Genomic DNA, 25300 nt, shown 5'->3' with positions numbered 1-25300 from the left:
GCATAGGCGCTCCGTGGCCACAGGGTTGGCTACGAAGTTATACACAACGTTACCAGATATTCTTCAAATTTTAGAATGCCATCATTAAACATGGGCAAGTTAATTTAAATAAATCAACTTTCTACGTCATTAAACCTGGGCAAGTTAATTTAGGTAAATCAACTTTCTACGAAGTTTACCGGAAATCAACTTTCTCAAACACAGGCAAGGCTTCAAGACAGATACCTGTAGTACAGGCCAACATCTGCATTTCCCTGTTGTCATCACTGAGGTTGGGTTGCGCCAACATGGTTTAAATTCATATAGGTTTAAAGTGAAAACTAAACTTAGATTAGAGGAAGGATTTAAAAATTTGGTGCAACAAGATTAATAGATAAAACTTTATTTCAAACTTCTTATGGATAGGCGTCACGTCAACGGAAACCTTGATTCAACCCAATTTAAGAGTTAATCAACAGTTTGTTCACAAAGTTTCTAAATCCAGAGCTGCAACATTGCGAGTCTTCAGGGAATGCTTGCGAAGAGACTAAACAGACCAGGCCGATGATTTTTTTATAACTAAATCAATGTAGTTTCCAATGGGTACAAATGAGTCATAGTGGGCAGAACTAGAAAGGATCTGGGCAGGACCAAGCACAAGCTAGCGAGATCCCATTGGCCCGTTATAGCATATATCTGCATATTTCCGTTATGGAAATGCCTCTGTGAAGTGCACTCGTAAATAACGCTATGTTTTAAACTGGCAAATGGTGAAGTTTTCTTAGCCCACTCTGTTCATAACATATACTAGTTTTGGAAACAGAAAACTGTATTGAGATCAAATGTTTAATCGATGATAAATGTAGCAGAATGTCAGCCAAAATCCATCTTCTCCCACTGCCGGCCAATGGTTTCTCATATTTGGTAGTGAGTGGAAACGCCAAGTGGATGCTTCACATTTATACATCCGGTGAAATATCGGTCTCATTGTTATAGCTGTGGTTTGGGAAGTCAATGAGAGAAGTGAAATATTCTTCCTTAGTTGTTCATTTTTGTCGAACTCTAAAGAAACAACCTAGATTCGAATCAATGTCTTAAGTAGTTGAACATGTTTCTACTCCAACCTCATGATTGACAAACTGACACGGTTTAATTTTCGTCAAAAACAACTTTATATCGAAGGAGTGTCTGATTTGACGGCTTAGACGACCGTTAGACCCGATGACGTGTTTCTAACGCTTGAGCTATCCAACGTTGCCATAACATCGCCTACACGTGTGATCGAGAAGAAGTTTTAGCTAAAATATTCATGAACTTTTCTGTGTGTGGTTTTAGCCTATCTTCATACTGTACTGTCTTTGTTTTGTTCTAGGGGCAGATGCTCATGATGGATTCCTTCTGGCTGTGGTGCAGTTTGTCTTCACAGAACCTCTGCAAACCTGCACCAAGCTTGAAGGACAAAGTGATGAGCTCAAGCAAGTCCCTTTCATTTTTTAGTCGAGGTCCCAGCTTCTGAATGCCTGTTACATCTTCAGCTCTTTGTGCCAGCTCTTTTCTACTTCTGTAATCCCCTCTGGAGCTTGAAAGACACACCATAGAACAAAGCTCAATGAAGCCGTGCCCTCCACCTCCCTGCCATCCCCTGCACCGCACTTTCAATTTCAAACCAAATCATATTTCTACCACAGTGATGGACAAAATGTTTACATTTAAGTTATGAGCACCTTTTTTTGTTACTGCACAATTCAGATGTTTTGGAAGACTTTATTGAAGTGAAGCTCAGGAATGCCATACTGTATTACATGCCAATGGAAACTATAAAGATAGTGTAAATGATCAAATGTTAAACGTTTATTGCCTTTAAATCTGGGGTGGCAGGTAGCCTAGTGGTTAGAGCATTGGGCCAGTAACCGAAAGGTCAAATCCCTGAGCTGACAAGGTAAAAATACGTTGTTCCGTCCCTGAACAAGGCAGTTAACCTGCTGTTATTGTCAATAAGAATTTGTTCTTAACTGACTTGCCTAGTTAAATAAAATCTGGATGATACTCACCGGCAAGGAAATTTGGCCAAATAAGAAGTTCATATCTTTCAAACTTTGCATCTAAAATTGTGTTTACAGTTATGTAAAGATGTCTGTTGGTGCACTTAAATGGCAGGTTCATGTTTTGGATGAGGGAATAGAAGGAATTTGTCATCCTTTTCATATGCTATGAATAAGGCTATTGGTGCCAGAGACTAGATCTTTTAAGCATTTCAAATGTTATAATGTGATTCTTTAAAATATGATTTAATATCAGTAGGAGAAAGCAGATAAAAAGTTAGTACCAGTCACCAACTGAGGGAATACATTATGCTTTTAAGTCTAACATTAATGGCTTTCTTCTTTCCCTTGAGGAAGTAGCAATGGGTAGGCAGGAATTATAATGATATAGTGGGCTGGTTGTGTTCTGCTATACCTGAAACAGCATTGATCACTGACAAAAGAGCAGAAATTAACATTGGCTTTCAAGATGCATGCATTTCATTATATACTTAAAATGACAGAAAAGTAATGTACACTTATCCATAGAAAACAGTCACAGATGCATTCTGAATTCACTCAGATTCAATGGCATTTCATTGTAACTCATCTTAAATGAGTCCAGCACCTCTGTCTAAAAAGGCAGTCGCTTTGTGCTTCGTGAGAATTCATTGCCTTTTGGCTGAATTTCATAACGTCTTAGTGATATTTTTTGCAGAGGTCTGGTCTCAGAGATTAGGAACACAACATTTTTGGTTATGAAAAACAAATCCAGACCTCTTCTTTACATTCCATCTAGAGTTTCCTCTGTCTTCAGTCCCTTTGTGCATGTGCTTATGCCTTTCAATGTCTTACTATTCTTAAACACCCCAAATTGTTAGAACTCCTTGATGGGCATTCGGAAGAGATTGAATTACATTGAGTTAATGCGACAAGTTCATTGAATAATATGCTATTGTGAATAATGATTTGTTCTCAATGACTTACCCGGATATAATGGTCAAATAAATACATGCAAAAAAATGTTTGCAGTAGCAATACAGCCTTTTGAAGCGCTTTATATTACAAGATTGCTATACTGTGGCCCGATACAATCTCATGTATGCTGTTATACCATATCTGGGGCATTTAATGCCATTATATGGCTTAGAAACAATGATATTTAAACAAAAGTCAGATGAACAGTTGATTGATCATATGAGTCATATCACTGATGGTCAAAGCTATGTTCTTAAATATACATAATATTAAAACATTCTATATTGGGGCTGTAGTGTATAGCAATACAACTTCCAAATAAGCTGTACAGTACTACTGGAATATTTTCTGTACAATGATACCACATTTCTAGTAGATTAATAAAATATGTTCAGGGCTATGTGCAATGCTTGTAATCACAATCGACCATAAGATGGTATTTCATGAGTGAATTCACTAACATTTAACCAGGACATACATTTGAGATTAATCCACTAGAGGCACAAGCCAAAATTTGAAAGAAGTTGGCATGAATACTTTTACAATGATCAGATGAGAATTTACAGAATAGTTATACACATATTTTACAATAGTGGAAAAATATATATATATTATGTATGTACATAAGATGAAGTAAATATCTATGTACTGTATGTTGTTGTTCAGGGAAAAGTATATCTTCATGCAAAATGAGAATTCCCTCAGTTATTTATAAAACAACTGAACTGGCAGACAATTCAGCAGGACAAAACATCAACGTTTCAGGAAGTTTAAATGTTAAGGTCTTAGCCCGTCTCCAATTGAGTCTATCGGTGAAGCATTTTCCCCCTTGATGGAGAGATCCAGTTTCCATGGTAGCACTTCTTTGTCCACTATGTGTCCAGGATGACCCTCCTCACAACGGTTACATGATTAAGCCACAGGAGGGAGTATGGTGTGCAGCAAAGCCACAGCAGAGTTTCTTTGACAGCACTGACTAGCAGATCATATTCAGGTTTTGAGACATGACAAAATGCTGATAAAAGTAACTTTCTTTAACCTTAGCAGCTGAAGCAGGGCAAAACAGTTTGGCATTTATTCTAATTTTCACTATTGACTTGACTTCAGACTTGTAGTTTTCTGTCTGAGCACAGCAGCTGAAATCGATGCCCCACTGTGAAGATTTACCAAGTTGGGCTACCAGCATGTTCCAGAAGTTCATGGCCAAATGCTCCATCGTGCCTATCTGCTGTCCTGAGATACATCTCCCCACCTAGGGTTTTCATTTTCCTCAGAGTCAGACAGAGCTGCTGTGCACATGTCACTGAAGATATCTGCAATGTAAGGAAAATCAGAGTTAAAGACGTAAAGTGACATAGATGGAGGTTAGAATCTAACCCTATGTTGGCCAAGCAACAGGGAATGGTGATTTCTGGGATTTAAACACCATCAGTCTTTTTAGCGAGGGGTTGCATAGCCTGGCTACAATGACTGACCAAACAATGCCGTTTTAATAGCCGTGTAAAAAAGGACATTATGGTGAAACACACAATATCGATTAAGATCAATATCAGTGAAAAGTGCTTCTATTAAACTTTATAGTAGTAACCAGTATTCTGCTGGAATGGTGTTTATAAGTGGTTTCAAGTGAGAAAGCTCTGCGCAAAAATGTCAACTGCCCAAGCATGGAACTCTGTTCTCGAAGAACTTAAGATGGCATTCCACTCAGTGCAGACAATAGCCCGAGAGAGCCCTTGTTTTAAGAGGAAAGAGCTCCGAGAAAAGCAAGGCCGTGAACTGAACACTTCAAGGGGTGGCTGAAGTGAGGGAGGGAGGGAGGAAGGAGAGAGAGCATGCTGAAATGGATGACATCATGCTCTGCTTGTTCACCTCACAGCCAAAAGCTTAGTTTACCATTACCCTCCTCCTAAGCATGCACACCGCCAAATCCCTAAGCACCGAATCAAACTATCACTTTGAGCTATAGCGTGAGTGTCTTTTTGCAATGCCATGAATGCCTCATCATTTTACGGTGGATGTTGGTTAGTCAGAAATACCAGTAGTGTTACTGTATGAGTGACCACCTCCTGCTGCTGTCTGAAGTACACTGGGCGGTACCAGACCTGTCTTCTGAGGAATAAGATTCTTGACTAGCCTAAAACATGAAAGAGAATGTAGGCTTTAATGGAAAGGCTGGTGCAGGGCCTCACACTGCAATCGAAATGATCAGAGAAGGACTGGGAGTTAGATTACTGTCACTAGGGAGAGCTAGAGAGGGGCCCTGGCAGTGTAAAATCTAACATATTTACAAAGTATTTGATCAGGCGTTCTCTCTGTAATCTTGTCTATGAACTGTCAAGTCCAAAGTTGTTGTTTTTTACACCCTGCTTCGTGTGACGGAAAGCTTGTGTATTCATTGCTTGTGATGCTGCTTGCGACAGTTGATTGTGTCCAAAGCCTCTGTACTGCTTCATATAGGTATTTAATATTCCCAGTATTCTGTCTGTATACTCTACAGGCTCTGCAGCTGGAGCTCTGCCTGGCAGAAAGTAAGCATTTCATTGGACGGTGTATACCATGTGCATCCCGTACCTACAACTAATACAACTTGAAACAACCACTCTGGCCTTGGCCTGCTGCGAACCATTCACATGCCAATGGAAAATTACGTGGGAAAGTCAACCTGAGCTTCTATTTACATTGACATTTTAGTCATTTAGCAGACGCTCTTATCCAGATAGCGAATTAGGGTTTAGTGCCTTGGTCAAGGACACAGACAGATTTTTCATTTGTGGAAACTTCTGTGCAATACATGTTGACTCCCTTCCATGAAAAACGTATACAATTATTCACATCACTGACTGCTGAAGAGGAGAGGGTTGTGTGAGACCAAAGATGCAAATGATTGAAGACGGTTTTAAAGAAAAGATGAGATTGAAGAAAATATGAAATATGTATGAGGCTGATGAAATATAAGCATATTCAAATCATTTTTAAGTGCAGCTTTAATCTAATGGAGTATAGTCACCCCAAAATGCACTGCGAAAGCTCGTGTGAAACCACAAATCGCTCTCTCATCCACCCTGGCTTGCAATGGATTCTGCAGGCTATTTCTGTGAGAAGACATATATATTATTCATTTAGGCATTGTGTTTTCATTGCCACTGGGATGTACAGATCTACTCAACTTGTATGCTTTAATATCCTGAATGCCCCATCGAAATAACTAATCATAAACTTAACTTTTAATCTAAAACTACATAGCACCTACTTTTAGACCTAAGGGAACTCTGAACAACATTGTTATTATTAGTTATACATTTTTTCCACAGGGTTTCAATCAGTGAAGAGATGTGAATGGGCAGTGTGTGTGTGTAAAAACAGTGCAGGGACAAGGATGAATATGGCTGTTTTATACCGTTGACTTGGGTCCCTCTCACTACGGCAGGAGAAATGGTTTCTCTCTGGCACTCTCATAGAGTGTACAAAGGATAGAGAGAGTGGGTGCTACCATCACTCACCAGTGGCCATCCTCTGCCTCCTCCAGGAACTGTACTAAATCTCCTGACTCCAGAGACAGGTCCTGTGCCGTCCTCGACTCGTATGTCAATTGGACACGGAAGCGATCATGGTCCTTTGAGCAGAGAGTGGGGAGAGAACGGAGAAGGAGAAGTGATTTAGAGGAGATACCCTATCCTTGTAGTTGTAGTTTGTCTTTGTATGTGACAGTGTGTTACTTTAGAGTGTGTGTGTGTGTGCACAGCAGGTCCATCCATCAGTCTCATGTTGGTCTCAGGGAGCATCAGTTTCAGGGTGACAGAGTTGTGAGCATCAGTCTCACGGTGGCGGAGTTGTGAGCATCAGTCTCAGGGTGGCGGAGTTGTGAGCATCAGTCTCAGGGTGGCGGAGTTGTAAGCATCAGTCTCAGGCTGGCGGAGTTGTGAGCATCAGTCTCAGGCTGGCGGAGTTGTGAGCATCAGTCTCAGGCTGGCGGAGTTGTGAGCATCAGTCTCAGGCTGGCGGAGTTGTGAGCATCAGTCTCAGTGTGGTGGAGTTGTGAGCATCAGTCTCAGTGTGGTGGAGTTGTGAGCATCAGTCACAGGGTGGTGGAGTTGTGAGCATCAGTCTCAGGGTGACAGAGTTGTGAGCATCAGTCTCAGGCTGGCGGAGTTGTGAGCATCAGTCTCAGGCTGGCGGAGTTGTGAGCATCAGTCTCAGGGTGACAGAGTTGTGAGCATCAGTCTCAGTGTGGTGGAGTTGTGAGCATCAGTCACAGTGTGGTGGAGTTGTAAGCATCAGTCTCAGTGTGGTGGAGTTGTGATGAGGCCCTCCATATCTTATACATCAGACAGATTGTAATGGAAAGAGAAAATCCGGAGACGCTGGGGAGAACCGCACCAGGCTAATCCCCAGTCCTTTTGGTCTTTTAAATGTCAAGTCGTCAGCCCGTGTTAACGAGATGTGATGGTGGGAAATAATTAAGCGGAGAGGATTTCTTTCCCGGGGATTGGAAGGATTTAAGAAGAGCAACATGATGTAGGGGGATGAAGTTACCTTTCAGGATTTTTTTTAACCCAACTTACATTTTTATTACTGGACTCATCCTCGCCATCTGAAGAGTTGGAGAGCTCCTCTGCACTTGAATGGATGGTTTCAAAGTCCTCTGTGTCCATTGAAGGCAAACACTGTTGGGTCCAGCCTGGAGAAATAGAGCACACAGAAAGAAGACAAGGTCTTGTTAACCCTTCAGTTGACGAGAAGAAGTGAACATGTTCGTCTTAAGACATGGCATTACACATCCACTGCTATGGAAATCCACCCTTTACACATACGCATCGAACCTTCTGAAACATGGATACTGACAGTCAAAGAAGGTGTGAAGAAGTTGGAAATATATAAAGGATACACACAACGCAACAAATCAACCTGAAAAATGTACCACAAGACATTCAATGCCAACAAAGACTCACACAAACTTGAGACCAAAACCGTCAAAATGGGAAAAGAAGAATACAGACCATCAGTGTGACTTTTCCATTACCTGGTTGAGAAGTGGATCTAGGCACGACTGAATCTGTGCCTGTGGTGCCTTTGTGTCTGCTCGCAGCAGGGATAGCACCGCGTAATGTATCTGTGAGGAAATGAGCTCTTTACAGACCACTGGGATGCCATTCAGGGAATTGATATACGCATGCAGAAATCAATAAAGGAGTCATCATCGCTCCACAGCCACACTGACTCATTACCGGCAACAAGGCAAGCAGAGGCCTGTTAATATGAAGTATTCTTGTTCAGCACTTGTTGTGCCACACTAATAACTAATACATACCATGCATCACAACGGAGCAGGCAATACACAATCATGTACACAGACACGTACAAAGTCACAAACACAAAGTACACACACACACAACCAAAATGCAAAAAAGTCCACGTTAACAAAGGCTACATGCACAGACCCACCCAGTGCATACTGTGACGCTATAGCTACCTTCATAACCGAATGGTGTTGGATCACTTTTTATCTCATGTCTTTTGGTCTTTCTAACATTAGTTGAAGGAGGACCTGTCAGGGTCAAAGAATTAGTAGAAAATTAGATCTATTGAGACAGTGAACCCAAATCGACGTTATTGTACATCCTCAGTTTTCATTGATCATAAGTCTACCTACTTTTTAACGATGTTTCTAGATTTTACAGCGCTTTGAGATTTCATTATGTAATGAATAGCACTATAAAAAGTAGAATAAATTATTATTACAAGTTATTGAAATGCTTGATTGTTAGGAGGGAATATAGTTAAAGGAGAACTTCATAAGTATCTTTTTCATGGGGAAATTAAGTTCCTATCTAAATTCCAACAACAATTGCACTTGCTTTGCAGCTCTGAATGTCACCCCACATTCCAAATGTCAGCTTTTCAAAATGTACATTTTATTACTATGGTTTCTCCAAAAAAAAAGACTATTCAGTGTTTTCGCTTTTCCATTTTGTTTCATTTCTGAGACTGATTTTATTCATGCATCTCATACATTTCATGAGTCATAAATGGGTAGAATTTGTTGAGAAAATGACTTTTTTTCCTCTCCCTTCCTTCTCTCTCAAAGAGCTCCCTCACTAACCTGTCGGTGCCTGCTCTCAGACACTTTAAAAAGTTTGATGGTGACGGGTGGAGAGAGAAAAAGAAAGAGAGAGACCGCAGGCAATCAGGTACCTTTTGTGCGGCTGGTGGCAGAGACACTGATAGAGGAGGCTACAGAGAAGCGGCGTGTGACATCTGTCTCCTTAGATGGAGCCTCGGCTGTGAAAGGCAAGGGTTAGCAATTAGCTGAGCACAGAAGAAGAGGAGGGAGGGAGAGAGGGCAAAGCAATGGCAAGGCTAAAGGAGCATATTACATTGAGGATTCCTCTTTCCTCTGGATTGATTCCTGATCTTATACAATACTTGGTGATAACTGTCACTGTTGATTCCTCACTACACACAGTCCAGTTTATGGAGATTGGCTTAATTGCCAAAATGGCACTTTTTTCCACTTACCCAGTCAGATAAACTCATGGATACCATTTTTTATGTCTATGCGTGCAGTTTGAAGGCGGTTTAAGCATGCTAACGTTATGTTCCTGTAGACTTCCAGACATTGTGCTAACGCTAGTTAGCAATGACTCCACAAACTCCATCTAACTTCCTTCAAACTGCAATGCAGAGACATCAACATGGTATCTATTAGTTCATCGTACTATGGGTAAGGAAAGAAAGTAGAGAAGCGGTGGCAGGACCGCGTTTGGGAAACCATGGTCTGTGGGACTGAGACCGTGCAATGAGTGGAGGAGACACGAGGAAGTGCAGGGCATTGCATTGCTAGCGGGTGGCGGCATTCTCACAGGCGCAGATGAGAAATCCATGGGTGGGATATGCTAACAAGATGAAATTTATCAACAACAAGTTCACAGCAAGGCGTTACCTCGGCAAACCAAAAAGTGCAAAAACATCACCCCCTCAGTGTCTATTTCTCGTCAGCTTTAGCTAGCATGCTCTGCTCTCCATCAAGGATGGCGCCAACTATACATTATTAGATTATCACCATACAAATGGTATACACGGTAATGTTACTGCCCACTTACAAACCACAATACCCCTGTAATAGCGCTAACGTGGTAATAAAACAATAATTAAATAAACCCATCTCCCTGTTCAATTTGTTTGTTTAACTGAAAGCAGTATAATGTTTGCATAATGTAAACATCTGATGTAGCGCCAAGCTATCAGTATTGTGATTAAGAATGTATTCTGTGGAGAGATTCTGCCATCGTTCATTATGCTTTTGTGTGCCTTGGAGTGAACCTTAACCACTAAAACAAGAGAAAAACATTGAATCAAACCATCCTCTTAAAAAAAAAAAAGTTTTTAAAATTTAATGCACATTTAAATGTCAAGAGCATAGCACATTACAGGCTGACATTTACTACGGCTGAGAATGTAGCCTTCATGTGTTTTCATTGCCTATACGTCAAGGTTGTTTTATACTAGTGATGGGCATTTGAAATGATTTCATTACAATTTTTTGTAACTTTGTTTAAACTTGGACACTTGTTTGATGCGCAGACTGTGCGACTCGGGAGAGATGGTGCCCCAGGGAGGGATAGAGCGAAAAAGTAGACAGAGTCGCCCTAGGCAGACAAACTTGTAAATGCCCATAGGTTATCCATCATCCCATCTGGCAGTGCCTGTCTTTACTGCATCAAATCGATGTAAATAATCTAGATAAGATAGCTAGCCAGCTACACTAATTGAGGCTATTTTGCTGTGCTCCCTGTCCTTGTCAACAACAGTTCCATTCGATTAAATAATAATAGTCTGCTCGTTGCAGACTCACCTTCTCATTTAGTAACGAAACTCCTGAAAATGTCAAATCCTTTTGTCCTAGACATACAAGTATTTGGCAACTTGTGACATATACTCCCCGCCATAATTATTTGGACAGTGAAGCTAAAGAGAAAACGGATGAGAGAAAATGTTGCAATTTTATAACAATGTCATGCAATTCATTTACATTACATTTTACATTTACATTTAAGTCATTTAGCAGACGCTCCTATCCAGAGCGACTTACAATTCCATACTCATTTTGCCATGGGGCAAAGATATATATATTTTTGTAGTTTTACAGCAAATTTCTTGCAATTGTACCCATTTCGCCATGGGGTGGTGAGATATTTTTGCATTTTTAAAGATGATTTCCTGCAATTCTACACATGTTGTAATGACTTATGTATGCCATGTTAATATTGTCCGTAATCACAGTAGCATCCATATTAATGTTAAAGTGTTCAGAGACATATTCTTATTTACAATAAAAGTGACTCCAAAATGACACAATACATTATTTACCATTAATTTCTATCGGGTACAACATCATCCAAAACACAACCAAAACAAACTGCATATGCATCCAACAAGTTTGTAAAGTCACAAGCTTAATGTAGTCATTGCGTGCTGTGAATATGGGACTAAATACTAAACTTTGTACTATTTTAATACACTATAGGTGAATGTGTCCAAATACTTTTAACACCTACGTGGGACTAGATACATAAAGTGCTTTAATTTCTAAACAGTAAAACAGATATGTATGAAAATACCCTCAAATAAAACGTGACATTCTGTACGGTCGCCTCATATAAAACATTTGATCTCGAATCCAAAATGCTGGAGTATAGAGACAAATTAAACGTTTTTGCTTCACTGTTCAAAATAAATACGGAGGGGAGTACAATAGTTCTCTGCTCTGAGCAAAAGTGCCTGTATGTATTAGCAGCACAATGACACACAGAGTAGCAGGCTAGGGATGAGATGACCAACAATGAGAATGAATGAGAGCAGGTGAAGTTCTTCACAATACAATGAGTGGGACCTCTTCAAAGAGGGGATGAAGCCAAAGTCAAGAGTTAGGATGGAGTGGTGGTGGTGGTGGTCAGTGGAGATGTCATGGCTTCTTTACCTGAGGGAAGAGACCTTCTGTTGGAGAGGCCCTGCAAGGTGAAACGCTTTCTAGCGAGATAACCATTGTGGTCAGGGTTATTAGTGGCAGAAGCATCAGCTAGGGAAGGAAAGGGAGAGGACAATGGTAAAGGAGGCCGAGGGTAGAGAGAAAGCCCGAGGGACGACTTTGTAAGTGTAGTATGGATACCATGACAACCCTGGACATTTTGGAGACATTGACTCCGACTCAATCGCCTACATTTTAGTCTGCATGAAAGCCCATTCAAAGATCAGGGGTAGACCAACCTCAACCTATTTCTGAAAATAGATTCAGATGGTCACAAGTTTGAAGAGTGCTGACAAGGTTGTAAAAAATCATGTTTATAAGGGGGCTCCCGACTGGCACAGCGGTCTAAGGCAATGCATCTCAGTGCTAGAGGCGTCACTACAGACACCCTGGTTTGAATCCAGGCTGTATCACAACCGGCTGTGATTGGGAGTCCCATAGGGTGGCGGACAATTGGCTCAGCATCGTCCGGGTTTGGCTGGTGTAGGCCGTTATTGTAAAAAATAATTTGTTCTTAACGGACTTGCCAAGTTAAATAACAATAAATAAATAATAAAAAGACCTTGATACAGATGGTTGTTAATGATGGCTTTTATCTAGGTCTTTCTCATCCCTACCAAAACGTTCTCTCTGTTCTAAACACAACACTGACAGAGCTCTGAGATGCATAATAAGCCTTTCACCATATGGACTAAACCTGACCCATGATTGACCCCTCTATGCTCCATCAACAACACAACCTGCATTAGGAAGAGAAGGGTCCTCCACAATCATGCTGTAACTGCAACGGTATAAGGATTTAGACACCTGCCAATGCCAACTCTAGAAGACACTTTTACACAATAAATCATGTATATTTTCAAAGTGGACTTTGTGCGTGTGTGTGTGCGATTTCAAGGACACTTTAACTACCTGCCCTGGAGGGTGTTCAAAATGTCAATTTGATCTTGTACATAATTATCACCTTCTGATTGTGAGAACACAAAATAATCACAACTCCCAGCTTCACCTCCTCTCACCAACATCACACCTCTGACAAAGGTGCCAAACAGAGAAATGTCAATGCTGCTGCTTCTTCTTCTTTCCTCAGAGGTTACTCTGGCCTTCTGGAGATGAGAAAATACATTGGAGCTTTTGGATAACTATGAGAGAGAATCCAGTAGACTGACTGAGAATGTGAGCGTGGTATATACCGTATCCTTGGTAGCCCAGGAGGTTGGTGGCACCTTAATTGGGGAGAACAAGCTCGTGGTAATAGCTGGAGAAGAATCAGTGGAATGGTACCAAATACATCAAACACATGGTTTCCAAGTGTTTGGTGCCATTCCATTTGCCTAGTCCCGGCCATTATTATGAACCGTTCAGCCTCCACGGGTTGGCTGAATCTAACAGCTGGTCAGACTAACCCCTGAAGAATTGGGAGCAGTGTTCCCTCTAAACTGTCCATGGGTGCCGCGTACGCTCCTCCTCCAGGACTGCCATTCAGAAGAAATGTCATGCTGTGCAGCGATGCAAGAGATGCAACATTTCCATTGCTCTTCTCAATTTACATCAACAACATAGCTCAGGCAGTAGGAAGCTCTCTCATCCATTTATATGCAGATGATACAGTCTTATATTTTGTGTTAAATACTCTACAACAAAGATTTCTTAGTGTCCAACAAGCTTTTTCTACCCTTAACCTTGTTCTGAACACCTGCAAAACAAAGGTCATATGGTTTGGTAAGAAGAATGCCCCTCTTCCCACAGGTGTGATTAATACCTCTGAGGGTTTAGAGCTTGAGGTAGTCACCACATACAAGTACTTGGGAGTATGGCTAGACGGTGCACTGTCCTTCTCTCAGCACATACCAAAGCTGCAGGCTAAAGGTAAATGAAGACTTGGTTTCCTCTATCGTAATCGCTCCTCTTTCACTCCAGCTGCCAAACTAAACCTGATTCAGATGACCATCCTACACATGCTAGATTATTGAGACGTAATTTATAGCTCGGCAAGGGTGCTCTCAAGTGGCTAGATGTTCTTTACCATTCGGCTATCAGATTAGCCACCAATGCTCCTTATAGGACACATCACTGCACTCTATACTCTTCTGTAAACTGGTCATCTCTGTAAACCCTTCACAAGACCCACTGGTTGATGCTTATTTATAAAACCCTCTTAGGCCTCACTCCCCCCTATCTGAGATATCTACTGCAGCCCTCATCCTCCACATACAACACCCATTCTGCCAGTCACATTCTGTTAAAGGTCCCCAAAGCACACACATCCCTGGGTCGCTCCTCTTTTCAGTTCGCTGCAGCTAGCGACTGGAACGAGCTGCAACAAACACTCAAACTGGACAGTTTTATCTCAATCTCTTCATTCAAAGACTCAAATCATGGACACGCTTACTGACCGTTGTGGCTGCTTTGTGTGATGTATTGTTGTCTCTACCTTCTTGACCTTTGTGCTGTTGACTTAATGTTGTTGCCCAATAATGTTTGTGCCATGTTTTTGTGCTGCTACCATGTTGCGTTGCTACCATGTTGTTGTAATGTTGTGTTGCTGCCTTATGTTGTTGTTTTAGGTCTCTATGTAGTGTTGTGTCTCTATTGTTGTGATGTGTGTTTTGTCCTATATTTATATTGTATTTTTAATGTATTTTTATCCCAGGCCCGGGAGGCCTTTTTCCTTTTGGTAGGCCGTCATTGTAAATAAGAATTTGTTCTTAACTGACTTGCCTAGTTAAATAAATACATTTAATAACAATCATACAATACAATGCAATGTACAGTCACCTATCTGGCCCATGGTGTTACAGACCAAGTACAACATCATTAATATCAAGCTCTTCATAATGTAAAAACCATTTTAAAAGTCTCATGCAATGTAGGCTTGCATTTAACATATAGGCTACTGTAGGATATATCATAGAAATCAAAAGCTATTTCCATGTGAACATGTGATGGGATTTGCTCCAGTGGTTTTGTTGGTAGGTCTACATTATGCTCAAATTGCCACAATAGCCTATTGACTACTGTCTAAAACTGTAAGGGTACAGCCTCAGTGTTCACTGTAAACAACATTCAAGTTTCCGCTCACGGGACCTCAAATTTGCTCAGTTCCCCCCCAAAATCTGAGGGAACATTGCTTGGGAGGTATAGTGAGATGTATTATTGAAACTAAAGTATTTGGAGTCATGACCTCTGGAGTGGGTCCTGCTGACCCAAAAAAGGAAACAGTTCCAATTAGGGAAATGGTTGGCATCAGCTAAAAAATCCCACCAGACCACAGTACAAATCTCATTGTAGTCAAAACCGTACTGTACTACAGCTGGGTACCTGTATGACTTCAGTGTAAGGTTGGGACTGGATACATTTTTTTGTAGTAAAGCTCAACTCTACAACAGCTTCTGTCATATTCCTTTCCCACAGAGGAGAAGGGGAGAGATTTTCTCTGTGAGTCCGTGGTGGGGGTAATAAAGGCCCCCGTGCACCCAGGACTAAGCACCTGTCAGATCCACTTACTTCTCGAGCCAGTGACGCCCTCTCACCGACTACATCCAGAGTCAAAGAGCCACTCTCCTCTCCTAACCACCACCACTCGCTCCCTGGCAGACAGACTACAGTTAGCCCAGGTCCCTCTCACTGTGACGCAGCAGCACCCTGCCGCCGGGTTCTACACGGCGTGAAATCGTACCTGTTACCTCATCCTCATCTGCCAGTATAGTGAGCCGGTGTAGTGAACAATCAGAGTGGAGTGGGGGTGAGGGGTTGGCTGGGGATGATGCCGAGACAGACAGACTGAGCCAGTAATACATCCATCCTCTCATCTCTCACTAACAGAGTTAAAGCCCAGATGAAACATCCCAGCTAATTGTGCCATCAGTCTGGTGTCTTTCACAATGCCATTATGGGATCATTTGTAGATGGCAGATGCTGCCTCTTGTTTCCAGTGAACGCAGCTGAGTGGATGCTAGTTGGTCAGGGCTCGGGGGTTGGTGGTAGGGCTTTTGCGGTGACCATATTACGACACCAGCAGTCATGAGTCATAACCGCAGTAGAATTCCATGTGAGTCACCGTAATCTCCTTTTATGCACTTTGGACTCAGCTCCAAATAACTGGGTACTCAGGGCTCTATTGTCCCTCTAACCACTCTGACATCAATGCAAAATGCAATTGAAAATCACATCAAACACATATCAGCAAAACAGAAGACCAATAGTACTTTTAAAACTCACCTCACTGCGATGATCAATTTCAAGAAAGAAATTCAACAGCAGGTTGAAACCGTGTAAAACACGGTTGTTGTGTTCCAAAGCCCAACACAACGAAATGGACAGCGCTATCTAAGGTGATGATTCATTCAAAACACCCATACGAGATTTTATGCATATGCAAGCCCCCCCCCCCCCCCCAAAAAAAAAATAAAAACCTTCATAAAAATTACGAATGTGTCATTATACAATACATAGCATACCGCATATTACGCATAGCAGAAAAACATAAAACTGATTTAAGATGTCTTTGGTACATAATTGGTCTAGCCTATACTCCAAAATTAAACAATTCTAGTAATCGCCTTGGACTGTATTATTATGCATACTGGATGGACTGGTCACCTTACGCATGCTACACTCTAAAATGTCTATCCATGAGTCTGAGAGTGAACGTATAGCTCTAAGCGATGCTGTTGGTTCATTGATTGTGCAGTGCGGCTTACAGTTCGCCTACAATGAGTGAATTTGTATTTTGAATAGCCTAGTCATAGGGCATTTTTATATTTTCAAAATGAATTGGGTGACACGGCTATACAGAATATCTCACCAGCATGCGTTTCGATTTCCTCCCTCTCCATTATTCCTTTCTCGAGCGTGCAGACGGGCTGTCAACAAATATGTTACTATCGATGTTCGCGAACAGATTTCACTTGGTTTCCCGAAATAAGCACTTAGCTGCAGGAACAAGGTTGGAGAAGCCATTGCATACAGAGTTTTGGTGGAATATCACCAGTGAGTGCATGTTCCTCAAACAGTGGTTGATGTGGACACCCTTTCAAATTAATGGATTCGGCTATTTCAGCCTCACCGGTTGCTGACAGGTGTATAAAATCGAGCACACAGCCATGCAATCTTCATAGATAAACATTGGCAGTAGAATGGCCTTACTGATGAGCTCAGTGACTTTTAACATGGCATGGTCAAAGAGTGCCACCTTTCCAACAAGTCAGTTTGTCAAATGTCTGCCCTGCTAGAGCTGTCCCAGTCAATTGTAAGTGATGCTATTGTGAATTGGAAATGTCTAGGAGCAATAACAGCTGAGCCGCGAAGTGGTAGACCACACAAGCTCACAGAATGGGACTGCCAAGTGCAGAAGCGCATAGTGTGTAAAAATTGTCTGTCCTCGGTTGCATCACTCACTACCGAGTTCCAAACTGCCTCTGGAAGCAACCTCAGCATAAGAACTGTTCGTCGGGAGCTTCATGAAATGGGTTTCCATGGCCAAGCAGCCACACACAAGCCTAAGATCACCATTCTCAATACCAAGAGTCAGCTCGAGTGGTGTAAAGCTCGCCACCATTGGACTACGGAGCAGTGGAAATGCGTTCTCTGGAGTGATTAATCACACTTCACCATCTGGCAGTTCAACGGATGAATCTGGGTTTGGCGGATGCCAGGAGAATGCTACCTGCTTGAATGCATAGTGCCAACTGTAAAGTTTGGTGGATGAGGAATAATGGTCTGGGGCTGTTTTTCGTGGTTCAGGCTAGGTCCTATAGTTCCAGTGAAGGGAAATCTTAATGCTTCTGTGCTTCCAACTTTGTGGCAACAGTTTGGGGAAGGCCCTTTCCTATTTCAACGTGACAATGCCAAGAGTGTCCAAAGCTGTCATCAAGGCAAAAGGTGGCTACTTTGAAGAAACTAAAATCTAAAATATATTTTGATTTGTTTAACACTTTTTTGGTTACTACATGATTCCATATGTTTCTTTTCATAGTTTTGCTATCTTCACTATATATTCTACAATGTAGAAAACAGTAAAAAATAAATAAAAACCCAACCCTTGAATGAGTAGGTGTGTCCAAAAGTTTGACTGGTACTGTATGTTTTGATTTGTAAGACATTCTAAAGTTTGTATCATTCACAACTAAAGTTGCCAAATCTAAATCTAGCATGTAGGACCTGTTTCAAATGATCTCTTTTATGCTCAACATGGCCACTTCATATGCGCAGTCAATCGATCCCGAATGAGAAAAATATCCTTTATATTTATTCAGCTAAGTTCAATGATATCTTTCTTACTATAAAATCTTGTCAGCTAATTGAACAAGCCTACAGCCTATGGCATGGAGTATAGCCAGATAACATGGGCCGACAGTAGGCCAACTCATATTCTGTTCTTCTGAAATGTATTTCTTCATATCATTATGTTTTTTAGAACTGACAAAAAATATATATTTATTGTGATGGTGTATATTAAATTGATTTAGTAAATGTTCCAAAGACCATAAACATGTTCATGTTAATTAAAGGTCAACTACCGTGAGACTGGAAGTCTTTTGCATGACAATAACCGGCTGACAAAAATGTCATGACCGCCACAGCCCTAGTTGGCGGGGGGCCGTCTGCGGCTGTGCGATCTCTCACCTCGTTTCTGTCTCATGTTGGGGCTGGGGTTGCTCCTCCTGAAGCCTGTCTCCGGGCTAGACGAGTCCGACTGCCTCAGGGCCATTTTGCGCATGTTTCTGAGCGGCGGAGAGGAGCGATATGAGACAGTCAATCACACAGCCACTACAGAAGCATTACATTCCCTGTACTTGAGAGCATCTATGCGCTGCTGCCATTCAATCACACGACATGATGAAAACGTTGTGAGACCAAGTACTCTACCTCATGGGAGCATGATACACATTCTCAGTGATCTTCTGATGGAGTTGACTAGCCTCTGTGAATGGAGAGAAAAATGGTATTAGAATAGAACAGATTTTCAATGGAACGACATATTAGTTTAGGTTAAATTGACATAAAACGGTCAGGGAGGTGGATTCATAGGTATGCAAGTGTGTGTGTGTATATATTTGTTGTTTGCATGCTTGTGTACATCACACTGCGTGCAGGACTGTGTGAGAAACCTGCAGTCAAAAGCAGGTTGATAAAACTATGTTTCAATGCCAGGCGATAAAACAGGAGAAATCCCAGGAGTTACATAAGCCACAGGAGGGTATGTGGACCAAAACAGTGTAGTCAGACCAGAAGCCGTGAGCCAAAACAGTGGTGTAGACAGAATGGAAGCCCCTAATCTGTGTCTTTAACAGGAGGGACAGGACAGTTGACTGCCAAAGCCCAGGGGAGGAATCAAATCAAACAGCTGCAGTACAAGCCACTGCCTTGTCCTGCTATTGCACAAACCCCATGTCGCTGGGCTTTTTAACATCTCACACTGGCTTATCTTGTGTGCTTCTCTATGCTGCTGTACGTGCTCCCCTCCCACCACTTGCCAACAGAGACAGGTGTAAATCACATCCAGCCCTCCGTCAGGCCAGAGCCTCGTTCTCTCTCTCTGCTTCATATGAGGGCTGCTGTGTCATTACCCAGTCCCCTCACACATACACCCTCTCTCTCTCACACACACACACACACACACACACACACAGGTTGCCAGTTCAGTTGAGAGGACACAATGCACAGAGGGTCGTTTTCCTGACTGTCAGGCGCTTCGGAGCGGAACATGGGGCGATTGATGCATACTACTAGGGAGGTGGAGGGAGAGGAGAGGAGGACAGGAGGAGAGGAGAGGAGGACAGGAATGTGTGGAATGTACCATCTGGTCAGGTAAGTGTTCTCAAACACTAGTCCCCCCCCGCTTAACATTCATATCACCGTTCTGGGAGGCGTCAGGGCTGTGTCCAGGTGTCCAGTGTGGGAGCTGAGAGGGTGGTATAAATATGCCTATACAGAGAATCCCCACACACTGCATACCTCTGCACGCTTCGAGCTGGCCTGTCAGAACTTTCCGGATCTCTGACACCCACATGTTCTTCACATCCATGGAGGGAGCCTGGGGAGACACACACTAATATATATATATCCATATATATATATATATATATATATATATATATATATATATAAACACCTTCTGAGGTTTAACTGTACAGCCTCCCTCACACCAGACAGTGGATGTTTCTGTAGTAGCGACGTCTGAGGAGCTACTCTCAGTGGGACAACACTACCACCAAGTGGTCACAAGGAGAATATCATACAGAAAAGGCATTTGACGTCTTCATGACAAATATCTCAAGAGTGAGAGGTATGCTTCTTAGAAAAGAATGTTGCTGAATCACAGCTCTTATTACAAAGTCTGGCATCTATTTAGTATGCTTTGGAAAATAACTAGTCATTTAAATGGAAACAATTGAGTTTTAGTTTTAACGCAGAAAGTTTATGGACATGTACCTGAATGATGTAAACTTCCTCTCTGCCGTTATACCAGACCTCAAACTTCTTAATGTCTCCTTTGACATTTTCGGTGATTCCTACAGCACTCATCTGAAACAGGGGCAAGACTGTGGTTAACAACAATGACAGCTTTATATTTCTGATTTCTCCTGCAGCTTCACATAAACACACGTAAAGAGAAGAATTTAAAGATAGAATCCTGCTCAGAGGCTCTTGTATTCTGCAAATGAATGTGAACTGCTACAGCCTTTTAGTTCAGCTTTAATTCCAATTGAATGGCTCTATCCTGAAACAGCCCTGGGCTGAAACATGTATTTTCCTATTAAGTTATGAACACCATTACTCATTGACCCAGTGACAGTCAGAGTGTATTACATGCACAGCACTTTATATCAGCGAGTGAGAGAATTTTTTTTAAATTTCCTTTAGAAAACAAAGGGTTGTCCCAGCATCCCATTGATGAAAGGAGGTCCTGTTTCCTGCCCTGGCTTTTCATGCATCTAGATTAGCTTGAATTGAAATGTGTGGCATGACAGTGAATTCCAAGGTTCTCAGGGGATCGGAGAGAGCCACTGTAAAGTTTCCATATGAGTGGAGGATGGTGAGAATTATAGCCCCGCGGACAGTTAAAACCATTCAAATTCCAGGTGAGCAATTGTTATGTTTGTCCAACAAGGAACTGACCCCACAAGCCAACCTCACCTTTAGGGAGTGTTTGAAGCTGTAGGAGGCGGACGGCTTCTCGTGTCCGTCCGTGGTCTCCTCCCGCTTCTTACAGAAAATCAGCATCTTATTGTAGAGGAACAGGTGCCTCTGCATGGGCTTGAAGCGAGCCAGGTCCTTCACCTTGCTGTGGCCCTTCTTGTGGTCCGTCCACACGTTGAATGAGCCCTGCATCAGGAGCTTGCCCAGCTCACTAAGGTTCCCCTGGGGATGGGAGAGGCACACAGAGGACATCAGTCCTACACCCTCACACATACAGTACACCTAGCCATAACACTCTCTCCGACAGATTAGTCAAACTGATTAACAGCAGGACTTCCTGGAACTTTGACACAGCCCAACAGATCCACTCTAAGATAGGAACAGTAAGGATCTAATTCGGACTGATTTTTCAAACCCTTTCACTCCAGCCAAGTCATACACCTCAGCCAGGAGCTGTTCACTCCCTTCGCGTCAGGCAGACGGTATTGGAGCATGAGGTCTGATACCAACAGGCTCAGAGACAGTTTCTATCTTCAAGATATCAGACTGCTGAACACTTGAACTGGACTGACCACCTGCACTCATCCACACAAACACACATTCATGATACACACACAGCACAACTCCTGCAACCATACTGCAAAATAGGGAGCAGAATTTAAAACACATACCCAATCCCCCCTTCCCCAAATCACGTGTAAATATTGGACTATAAATTGTGCCTTCCTTACCTATGCTAAAATATTTATTATATTCTATCGAGCCATTTACTTTATGTTCGTATTGTTATGCTTTATTATTTCTTGTTGTTTTTGCATTGTCAAGAAGGAACCTGCAAGTAACCATTTCATCGGACGGTGTGTATACGATGCATCTCGTGTCCATTTTACAACTAATACAACTTGAAACTACTGACCTCGAATCCCGTTATGGCAATTTGATGCATGGAGTCATTGACAGACTTGATGATGTCCAGCATGGTGGCAAGGGCCTCCTCCAATTCAGCAGTACCTTCCTGGTTCTTACTGCATTTCAGCATCTCCTACAAAGGAAACAGAGCCGGGTCAGGACAAAGCCAAGTGGGATAAATAATGCATCTTAGCTCCTCTCAACAGCCTCCTCTACTTGAGAGTCAAGGTCTTCAAATTAGATCAGTCTGAAGGAAGTGCTTTGCATGTTAGCCCTTTGGGCAGTGAAGGAGGATGTTTGAGCAGTGAAGACATTTACATCTTATCTGTTATCTGTGTGTTGCTCTAAAATTTGAATAAGCCTGTGATTGTATAGTGCTGAAGTGAAATATTAACCTCAGTGACAAACTTGCCTTGACCATCAGCTGGTACTTGGTGATCCTCTGCACAGGCTTGAGTAAATAAGCATCCAGGGAGAGTTTGTGGTCCAGCTTCTTCTGACATTCCTGCAGTAACAAACATCATAGAATGTTTCCTGTTGCAATTATTTACAGTGCCTTCAGAAAGTATTGAGACCCCCTGATTTGTTCCACATTTTGGTACGTTATAGACTTATTCTAAAAATGGATTGAAAATATAAATATAATTCTCATCCATCTACACACAATACCCCATAACGACAAAGTGAAAACCGGTTAAGAAATGTTTGCACATTTATTACAAATAAAAAAACAGAAATACCTTATTTACATAAGTATTCAGACCCTTTGCTATGAGACTCCAAATTGAGCGCATGCTCTTTCCATTGATCATCCTTGAGATTCCACCTGTGGTAAATTCAATTGATTGGACATGATTTGGAAAGGCACACACCTGTCTATATAAGGTCCCACAGTTGACAGTGCATGTCAGAGCAAAAACCAAGCCATGAGGTTGAAGGAATTGTCTGTAAAGCTCCGAGACAGAATTGTGTCGAGGCACAGATCTGGGGAAGGGTACCAAAAAATGTTTGCGGCATTGATAGTCCCCAAGAACACAGTGGCCTCCATCATTCTTAAATGGAAGAAGTTTGGAACCACCAAGACTCTTCCTAGAGTTGGCCGTCTGGCTAAACTGAGCAATCGAGGGAGAAGGGCCTTGGTCAGGGAGGTGACCAAGAACCCGATGGACACTCTGACACAGCTCCAGAGTTCCTCTGTGGAGATGGAAGAATCTTCCAGAAGGACAACTATCTCTGCAGCACTCCACCAATCAGGCCTTTATGTTAGAGTGGCCAGACGGAAGCCACTCACATGACAGCCCGCTTGGAGTTTGCCAAAAGGCCCCTAAAGACTCTCAGACCATGAGAAACAAGATTATCTGGTCTGAATGCCAAGCATAACATTTTTTAGGAAACCTGGCACCATCCCTACAGTGAAGCATGGTGGTGGCAGCATCCTGCTGAGGGAATGTTTCTCAGTGGCAGGGACTGGGAGACTAGTCATGATCGAAGGAAAGATGAACGGCGCAAAGTACAGAGAGATCCTGCTCCAGATCGCTCAGGACCTCAGACTGGGGGGAAGATTCACCTTCTAACAGGACAACAACCCTAAGCACACAGCCAAGACAATGCAGGTGTGGCTTCGGGACAAGTCTCTGAATGTCCCTGAGTGGTCCAGCCAGAGCCCGGACTTTAACCCGATCGAACATCTCTGGAGAGACCTGAAAGTAGCTGTGTAGCGACGCTCCCCATCCAACCTGACAGAGCTTGAGAGGATCTGCAGAGAACAAGGATCTGCAGAGAAGAAAGGTGCGCCAAGCTTGCAGTGTCATACCCAAGAAGACTCTAGGCTGTAATCGCTACCAAAGGTGCTTCAACAAAGTACTGAGTAAAGGGTCTGAATAATTATGTAAATGTGATCTCCGTTTTTATTTTTAATACATTTGTAAAATGTTCTAAAAAACTGTTTTCATCATGGGGTATTGTGTGTAGATTGAGGGGGAACAAAAACTATTTCATCCATTTTAGAATAAGGCTGTAATGTAAAAAAAGGGGGGAAAAGTGGTTTAAGTCAAGGGGTCTGAATACTTTCCAAATGCACTGTCTGGCAAGCCAAATCCGAACCCTAAACAACAGGAAATGTATGTTTTTCCATTGACATGTTGCTTAAAGGGATACTGCAAACTTCCGGCATTTAATCCACTTACCCAGAGTCACATGAACTTGTGGATTCCATTTGTATGTCTCTGCGTTCAGTATGAAGGAATTTAGCGATAGTTTCGAAAGCCAATGCTAACTAGCATGAGTGCAATGACTGGAAGTCTACATGTACAGCGTAACTACTTTTTTATTTTTATTTTACCTTTATTTAACTAGGCAATTCCGTTAAGAACAAATTCTTATTTTCAATTACGGCCTAGGAACAGTGGATTAACTGCCTGTTCAGGGGCAGGATGACAGATTTGTACCTTGTCAGCTCGGGGATCTTGAACTTGCAACCTTCCGGTTACTAGTCCAACGCTCTAACCACTAGGCTACCCTGCCACCGTTACGGTAGCGTAACTTCATACTGCATGCAGAGACATAAGAATGGTATCCACAAGTTCATCTGACTCTGGGGAAGTAGAACAAGGCTCTCACAGTATCCCTTTAATGTAAACTGACACCATTATACAGTGGAATGCTATATCATAACTATGACAACACTTAAGACACCCAAGGAATGGGAGTCACCTGGAAGAACAGGCTGTCTCCACACTGTCTCCACAGTGCCTCTGATCGAGGCTTGTTCTGACAATACTTCTCATAGATCTGCAGCTCTTCTTTCTGGAGAGAGACAGACACTTAGCAATGCAACATAACAGCACAGTAACGGCCTTCCGTTTCCAAATGACATCAACACAAGGAACTCACCCTTTTCAAAAAGCAGGTCCCTACCAATTCTGGCCTTTCCATGCAATTTTCAAGCTCTTTGAAAAATGTCCTGCGAACAAGAAGGATGAAGTCAACTCAATTAAAAAGTTCAACACATTTCCTGTTGACCCCTTACAAGGTACATCAAGTAATGTATAGCATTGGATACAATTGCACATTCATCAGATTGCCATTTCCTATGCTGGGAAGTTAAGAGGATGTTGGGAAATTGTTAGCTGGTAGACAGAGTCTGTGCACTTCTGTTTGGAACGTCCATGATGTGTAAAGGTATGGAAGCCATGGATGCCAGTCTGAACAACAAGGTTGGGATTTTTGTGGGGCCCTGCAGTTG

The 25300-nt window shown here is 42.2% G+C and overlaps 1 protein-coding gene across 8 annotated transcripts in view; it reads right to left on the bottom strand.

Moving 5' to 3' along the window:
• Positions 1-1727: 1727 nt before the first annotated feature.
• The window catches only part of LOC115145029 (guanine nucleotide exchange factor DBS-like), a 59213-nt gene continuing 35640 nt past the window's right edge, over positions 1728-25300 (bottom strand). For 3 of the 8 annotated variants that reach the window (XM_029686240.2, XM_029686241.2, XM_029686246.2), the window contains exons 18-33: positions 24949-25018; positions 24769-24861; positions 22469-22561; positions 22064-22189; positions 21145-21369; positions 20440-20532; positions 19963-20041; positions 18874-18928; positions 18631-18728; positions 9171-9257; positions 8449-8523; positions 7999-8088; positions 7541-7656; positions 6479-6591; positions 5015-5112; positions 1728-4291 (exon numbers count right to left, since the gene is read on the bottom strand). In XM_029686240.2, the coding sequence (XP_029542100.2) occupies positions 4200-4291; positions 5015-5112; positions 6479-6591; positions 7541-7656; positions 7999-8088; positions 8449-8523; positions 9171-9257; positions 18631-18728; positions 18874-18928; positions 19963-20041; positions 20440-20532; positions 21145-21369; positions 22064-22189; positions 22469-22561; positions 24769-24861; positions 24949-25018 (1603 nt within the window). In that variant the 3' untranslated portion in view covers positions 1728-4199. The remainder of the gene's footprint in view (positions 4292-5014; positions 5113-6478; positions 6592-7540; positions 7657-7998; positions 8089-8448; positions 8524-9170; positions 9258-18630; positions 18729-18873; positions 18929-19962; positions 20042-20439; positions 20533-21144; positions 21370-22063; positions 22190-22468; positions 22562-24768; positions 24862-24948; positions 25019-25300) is intronic. The other 5 variants (XM_029686242.2, XM_029686243.2, XM_029686247.2 and 2 more) reach the window with 5 other exon arrangements.

This window comes from Oncorhynchus nerka, linkage group LG17 (assembly GCF_034236695.1).
Source record: "Oncorhynchus nerka isolate Pitt River linkage group LG17, Oner_Uvic_2.0, whole genome shotgun sequence".
NCBI classification, from domain to species: domain Eukaryota; kingdom Metazoa; phylum Chordata; class Actinopteri; order Salmoniformes; family Salmonidae; genus Oncorhynchus; species Oncorhynchus nerka.
This window is presented reverse-complemented; position numbering and strand designations above follow the sequence as displayed.